We start from the raw sequence: 7,590 nt of genomic DNA, 5'->3' as shown, positions 1-7,590 counted from the left end.
AGGATAATCCTATGGCAAAGAAACAAAGGGATTTCAGTGACCAGCCAGCACTCCTGGTACAGACTGTTTGACTGAAGCAGAGCAAACCTTGACAACAATATTCTTGGCCTATAATAACACACTGTCAGGTTTGGTTACTCCCTTAACAGCTACAGTTTCCTGTTTTGTAACTGATCAAACCTCAACACCCTTCAAGGAGGTTTGTTGTCGTTTTACTTTGTTTTCCAAGGGCACAGTAAGCTGGGCTGCCCCAGGGCTCTCTTCATGCCAGACAGCCTTATCAGAGCCAGTATCTTGCACAGCCTAAAGCAGGAACTGGCAGAACCTGAGATATCCAACTGTGCAGTGCAGGCATTTCCAGCCTCAGGCTCTCACAGATCTTAGAACAAAACCCTCTGGCCAACAAAATGTGTTACATAGGGTTTCACATATTTGCTCAAAATTATTCAATTTTTTTTGCAAACCAAACAAACATTAGAAACCTGCAGTCTATTTCAATTTCTCTGTAGGCTAGAACGGGTGCACAAGCAAAAGATTCTCCCTTTCATTACTGAGTGTGCTGCAAGACCCCTGCAGATTTTCCTGCATGCAGACATCAGAAATATGGTACTTCTCTTGAGCCAGGCATACCCTCCTGCCTTCTCACATACCATCCTCCTCTCTCATAGTACTATTTTGAGACTTTTCAAACTGCTCCCTATGCCCACTATATTTAATCCTTACCTGTAGCAGCCTCATGTTCAGAGTGAAGTCTCCTTCCAGCAACTGGTCCCGGATGAGTCTGAAAGATGGAAATTATTCCAGCTATTCCTCTTTACAGAGGAACTTTAAAAGCACAGACTACGCTGTGCCCTTACAGAGGTTTTGAAAACACTTTCACTACCCATGTGAACAGTGACTGTAACCTATTCACCAGATGCTTTAACACACACCTACAGAAGACTCAGTGGATTTAGGGAAAGGAGGGAAAGAGGAGAACATGGGGCTCACTGTGTACTTACGTCAACATGGCACAACAGACGAGCAGGAGGAAGTCGAAGCGCTTGTCGTCGGCAAAGAGGGAGTCCCAGATCCGGATCACGTCAGGCAGCAGGAACTCTTGGGACAAGAGCAGCGTCAGCCAGCGGAAGGCAAAGAACTGGGGTTTGATGTTCTGCTCTTGCTGTCAGACAGGCACCAGGCAAAGAGTGAATACGTGCTCCTGGCCAGCTCCCTACAGGCAAGAGATGCACCCCGTGTCTCCATCCCTGTCTCCTCCCTGCTCTAAGCTCCCAGCTCCTCCTGCACCATCAGCAAATCCTCTGCCTCCTTTGGAGACTCTCTAGACAGAGATTTTCAGTGCAGCCACGCTCCACACCTACAGCAAAGCCAGAAAATCCTCCTCTGTCCATGGAGTAAAGGAAGCTTTTCTCCCTAACAGCACTATTTGTGTGAGTTCCGTTGAACCTGCCAAGGAATTGTGAAGTTGCCATTTGAACAGCATTTTATCTGCAAAGCTGCAGCCCTCCCCCGCTAGCAGAGCCACTGTTTGTCAGGATTTCCTCTCCTTCCCAGAAGCCCTGTATTTATCAAAAGGTTTACTATTCAAAAAGAGAAACAAAGATGGATTGCAGTTCACACTGATGGTGAGTAAAACATGCCGTAAGCACTTCCAGCCTGAAACTTTCCTGTTTTCTGATGTTAAATCCAAGGGACCATAAGTTTAAACTTAAGTTCAAACAAGTTCAGGATCCTGCTGACGTTCTCAAGGACCAGCTGCTGCATGGCCAAGACCATTTCCTGTCAGCCAAACATTAAGCAGTTTATTTTCTCCCTACTACATCAGCCACCAGCCAACACTGTGGGTTGTGTCACTGTCCTGACAACCCATCTTTTGGACTATAAAAGAAATATATCCTAATTTTTACAGATGGAAAAAGATCTCAGTGTGATTTGGTGAAGGTTGAAGCAACAAGAACAGCTTTCCTTTCCAAATCCCCCTTGGACTTTCACACCAAGTGGACTATAAGACTGAAGATGTTTATAACAAAAGCTGCCTTCTACATGTTCTACGAAACTCCCGCAAACCCAAGGCACTCAGAGACCTTTGAATGAAAGAGAACAGTAGAACTGGCTGGGTGGGATTGTCCAGCTCACTGGATTTCACTTTTCCTTTAGAATGATCTCCATGCATTTTAAGTCAGTGCTGTCAGGGCAGCCAGTGGCAACAGAAACATGTCCATGGAGAGGAGGAATGTTTTTTGTTGTGCAGCCTCAAATTCGGAACAACTCTACAGCAAACCTATGTGTTGCCTGATAACCACAAGAGAGTAAAGGCTCCAGCTCAACACAGGTGACCAAGGATCATGGCCAAGTCCCCTGGGATTCCCAGCTGGAAGCTGTGCAACAACCATTGTTTGCTTCCAGAGCCAGGCAGGGGAGGAAGCTTTGCTGTGTCAGCTCACCCTGGGCTCACTCCAAGGAGAGGCTGTTTCAGTTCATAGATAAGTCTCTATGACCCACAGGCAAAGCCTTCATATCCCCTCTGTTCTCTTCAAGTACAGTTTAACAAAACTGGCTGACATTCACTGTTAAGCTCCACTCCTCCCATCCCACCCCAGACCCAGAGAAACACCTGGCTCCTCACCAGTTTCAGATATAGCTCCACATCTTTCTCCTTTAGGGTGGAGTACACCTTCTCCATCTTGTAGGTGATACCACACTGAGAATCATCCAGGCTCTTGATGAAGTTGTCCCGAATTTCAGCCATCAGATTGGTAAAGCAAAAAAAGGTGTCTGCTTCAGCATGTTCTGGGGAAAGAAAGTAAAGTCACGGGGGAAGAGAGGAAGCACCACTGACAGAGGAACACAGCTTTAGAACTGTTCCTGCTCCATAATCTCATTGCTGTATTGGATTCAAGGAGTGGATCCCACCAGATCTTCGCTTGCTTGGTCTGGCACAAAGCTCAACCACCATTTTTTGCTTCTTTCTTTTCTAACTAGAAATGTCTACAGAGCCACACATATAGACCCTGTGTGCAACACAAGGTCTCCGTGACACAAGGTCACAATCCAGTTATCTGTGCCCAAGAACATCATCTGCTCTCCCTGCCACCAGCACACACCCTCAGAGCTTCCACAAAGTAGAAGCAACAGGCAAAGTCCTCCCATTCTATTCTTTTCTTACCATGTATATATAAGTATGAGCAAACAAGAGCTTCTAAAGGGATTTAGTGCAACTTTGATCTAAGGACAACAAACAAACCTCCCCCCATCAAATATCCTCACCTCCCATGTCCTCACCACTCCCAGCCCCTTCAGCTCCTACCAATTTGCTTTGATCCCCAAAACTCCTCGTGCCATGCAGAGAACTCCCACTACAACAGCTGTTACTGGGAGTTCAGAAGGGTCCCTCACCTTTCCACTCGCTGTTCGGGTCTGTAGCAAAGGTGTAGTAAAGAGGCCCCACAATCTCGTTCATGCCCTGAACGTAGGCTATCCCAGGATTTAGCTTAGCATAGATGAACAGGATCCTCTCCACCACCTCCCAGTGAGCTTCGCAGCCGTTGGGCAGCACTTCGTACTCGCTCAGAGAGCTGGAGGTGGTTTTAAGAGGGGAGCTCACCTGGAAAAGAAGGCAAAAACCACAGCTGGATCAGGATAACCAACTGGCACAGCTCATTTAGTACACGTGCCAAGCTTGGCATTAAACACACACAGGCCCCAAAAGAATTTGGGCAGTTTGTACCAAAAGAAAGGGGAAGCACACAGGCAGTGGAATCCTAGTGCTGCTGTCTTTGAGGAATGAATCAGCCTGTGCAGCAACACACAGTTTCCCTGAATCATTGCACCACGTGATCCCACACAGCAAGGAACCAGTGTAGTTCCACTTTATCAGTAGTGTGAGGGAAGGTATTGATCTGTTGTGGCAGAAACCACCTTCCACAACAGCACATGTGCTGTGACCCTCAGGAAAGAGGGAAGGGACAACAGATATTTCAGCAGATACCCAGCTCTTCTCCTAATTGTAGCTTTCTGAGCTCCAGTGCCTGATGACTATGTAAACTCATAATAAATTCATGGGTTATTAACTCTTCAGTGGTTTTTTTCTATATAGGAGGGCACATGTCAACTTGTGACTTCAGCTTCTGGTAGAAGTCATGAAAAAAAAACAATCCTTAAAATTAAACCCAGCCCTAATTCCCTGCTGTCTGTCACGCACATCGACTGGTCCTACAACGTGTTCAGTATCTGCTCAGTATCTGCTGGGGTATTTCCTTAATTTCACTGCACAAGCAGAAAGATAAAATAGCAGAAGGAACACCCTTCCCCTTCCCAGTTCCGAGGCCTTGCCCCGTGCCCCAGCACAGCCCCAGCCCCGGGCTCACGTTGGTGACCCCGCTGCGGTTCCGCGCCACCGTCTGCGACTTGAGCGTGGTCTGTTCCACCCGCCGGCGCAGCGTCTCGAACTCGTTCTGGGGGTCCAGGATCAGGAGGCAGGGATAGTCCGTGGGGCGCTGGAAAAATGCCATGTCAGGGTACAGCCTCCTGGGATGGACACAGAAGGAAATCAGGCACGAGGAGGAAGGACGTGCCCCACGTCAAATGGGAGGCCTGGTTTAATATTAAACTCGGTTTTCAAAGTACGGTGTGTTGTTACCAGAACCTCTCGGGTTCAGAAACTTGTGCCTCACACACCTGACATCTTTGTCTATCTGCAGGAGCACCTCGTTATCCTTGAAGTAAGTGTTCCATCGACTGTCTGGATTGGGATTGAGGGGCTAAAGGGAGAAACAACAGAAACAGAACGAGCACGTTTCACATGTATCAAAATCCTTTCTTGCTGTCCCTCTGCCACAAAGCACCAGCACAGTCCTAGTGCAGCAGGGTCATGTTTTTCTCATATTTTCAGCCCTTTTTCATTTGTCACAATGATTTTTTTCCCAGGTATCCTGTCTCATGTCAGTGAGATTCCTGATTGCAGCTCCAACTCTGTACAGTGGAGATGGTTTTTGGACTTGGGGTAAGAATTATCCACCCACCCAGTACTTTGGTGTTCTGGTTATGAGCTACAAGTATCCCCTTCTATCTCAGCTCTGAGAAGGTTGATTAAGCACCACCCCTGTGCCCAGGAAAAAGGAAATACATATTCCATGAACAACCTGTCCTGTATCTGACCAGTTTCCTAATATGATAAACTTAACTCCCTCCTCCACACCTTCCCCCCTCCACACCAAGATCCACACAAAGTTAACAACTAACCAAGAAAACAAAAAGCAACATTCCAAGGGATTCAAAGATCACTCTGACCTGTCTGTGTGGTTTTACAGACACGCCAGTTTTACACCACCAAGGCTCCAGGGATCAGAAGGGCAGATCACTGAGAGGAGTGAGCGTTCAGGGTGGTCATGGAGGCAGCTGTATCATTTTACATTATCTTCTGATCAGTTACTCCATTCCCTCCTCCCACACAAACACTCTTAACAGCACTTTCAGAGAAGCAAAAAGCCAAGGGATGCGGGAAATAGTCCATTTAAAAAAAAAGCCAGCAAGATTACTAGAAGTAAGTGTGTCTTCTGCCTTTCAGGACACAGTCCAGCTTGACTTTCCTGCCTCTTTTCAATCCTCTGCTCAGATTAACCTGTTCTGAGTCCACTCAAGGACCTGACTTCCCAGGAGAGTCTCTCTTTGCTACAGGTGCCTCTCAGGAGCCTCTCCCTTTCCCTGGGAGACCCACAGCCTGGGCAGGGAGCCTGAAATTGGGGGAGCAGGGACATGCACAGCTGGAAACAGCCCTTTTCAGAGCTATTGGTGCTTTGCCAGTAATTCACTCTGAAGGCTCCAAAGATACAAGTGCTGGCACCTGGGAACTTTCAATTCTGCTGGCAAGGGCACAACAGTGGGAACAGAGCCAAGAGCAGCCCAGGGGTCCAGACTCCAGAAAAACAGTTTAGAGCTGTGAGGAATTTTCTGCAGCACAAAGGCTTAACAACACTCACATGATCTTCTAAGGTCACATCTTCCCTTGAAACACCCAGGTTGGCTTTGGCAATCCCAGGCTGGATAATCATCTCCTTCAGGAACTGGGAATAGAGATCCCTTAAGGAAGAGAAGAGGAATTTGTAATGAGGTAGATAAGGTGAAGGTGAGCTCACAGACAGTTTCAACAGATCCCTCTGTCCCATCCTGCTCCTTCTCTTCAGCTGAGTTCAGCTGAAAGGGTCAATCCACCAGGCAGCTGAGAGTACAGCACATTCCACACAGGAACAATTCGTTTTATGAAGGTACTTAATTATTTAAGGACTATTCTTCTTCTCTGCAGAGATCATTAGGAACAAAGGGGCAAAGTACCAATGTCCTCACCTCTGTTTCTTCAGCAAAGCGCTCCATAAGGCTTTCTCTAAAGGGAGGTAGTTCAGGAGTATCTGCACAGGGGACAGATGCACATGAATCAGTGTTAAATGAGCTGCTACACCTGTAGGATCAGCCAACCAAACATGGGGTGAGAACTGGCTCTCTGAAAATACTGGAAGCTTTCTCCAGAAAGCCAAGCACTTTACCAGAAGTATTTCAGGGACTGGTTTCCAACACAGACCTATTTGCAGGACTGATCAATAGCCAACCCAACCAAAATGCTCTCCCAGATTAAAAACGAGGCTCTGCTCACATGCAAAGTGCTGATCTCCCCGAATTCTTGCTGACTTCGAGTGGCTTTTAAAGCTCTGAATTGACTGATTGTTTGTTTACGATTTTAAGCACCCAAAAAAACCACTACGTGCGCTTCACCAACCCCAAGAAACAAAAGCACCCGGGGCAAAACCCACCTTCCAGCAGAGGCAGCGCAGCCCACCATCGAAGGGGATTCCTGCGGAACACCAGGCAGAGAAACAGCCACGTTAGCCCGTCCCGGCAGCGCTTTTGCTCCCGAGGCTTCCCCAGGGCGCTGCCGGGGTTGTCCAGGTGGGTCCCACCGGGATACTGCACCACCTCAGGGCCGCCGCCGAGCCCGAACCCCCTGCCCAGCCCTCCCTGAGGGCACTCACCGCTGAAGCAGAGCTCGCGGAGCTTCGCCAGGGCCACCGTGGGTTCGCCGAGCACCTCCTGGAAGTCCGCGATCCTGAGGGGAGCGGAGCCGCGCGCGTCACTAAGGGCTGGGATGGGCACGGCCAGAGCCCCCAGAGACCCCGAGCCCCCAGAGCCGCGACTCCCCAGAGCCCCCTCGGCAGGGAGAGGAGGGGAGGGGGCCCAGCCTCGGCATGGACACGGGCACATGCACGGACACGGACACGGACACGGACACGGACACGGACACGGACACGGACACGGACACGGACACGGACACGGACACCGACCTGCTCTGGTGCATCCGCGACATGGCGGCCCCGGCGCCCCCTCCCCGCGCGCCGTGAAAAGGCTCCGGCTGGAAACGGGGCCCGGGGGTGTAACGGGACCGGCCCCACCCGTGACCCCGCCCTCCATCCCTCGCACCAGGGGCTGACAGAGGGTGAAGCCCCGCCCACAACGCGCTAAGCTCCGCCCCCGACCGCCTCAGGGCGCCTTTCCTGCGCGCCGACCCCTCCCTTCAACGTGGGCGTGGCCCTAAGCCCCACC

At 49.7% G+C, this 7,590-nt stretch overlaps 1 protein-coding gene across 1 annotated transcript; it reads right to left on the bottom strand.

The window, feature by feature from the left end:
* Positions 1-642: 642 nt before the first annotated feature.
* On the bottom strand, positions 643-7,416 carry TBC1D13 (TBC1 domain family member 13). The gene is made up of 11 exons (XM_017809919.1): positions 7,332-7,416; positions 7,023-7,096; positions 6,804-6,844; positions 6,343-6,404; positions 5,979-6,078; positions 4,678-4,760; positions 4,368-4,527; positions 3,397-3,604; positions 2,627-2,790; positions 1,002-1,162; positions 643-781 (listed from the first exon to the last, which is right to left on the bottom strand). Exons 1-11 carry the CDS (start codon positions 7,352-7,354, stop codon positions 643-645), a joined length of 1,215 nt encoding a protein of 404 aa, XP_017665408.1. The 5' UTR covers positions 7,355-7,416.
* Positions 7,417-7,590: the final 174 nt, after the last annotated feature.

This window comes from Lepidothrix coronata, unplaced genomic scaffold (genome assembly GCF_001604755.1).
Source record: "Lepidothrix coronata isolate B3197 unplaced genomic scaffold, Lepidothrix_coronata-1.0 Scaffold28, whole genome shotgun sequence".
Taxonomy (NCBI): Eukaryota; Metazoa; Chordata; class Aves; order Passeriformes; family Pipridae; genus Lepidothrix; species Lepidothrix coronata.
Note: the sequence above shows the minus strand (reverse complement) of the source record. Positions and strands in the feature narration are given on the sequence as shown.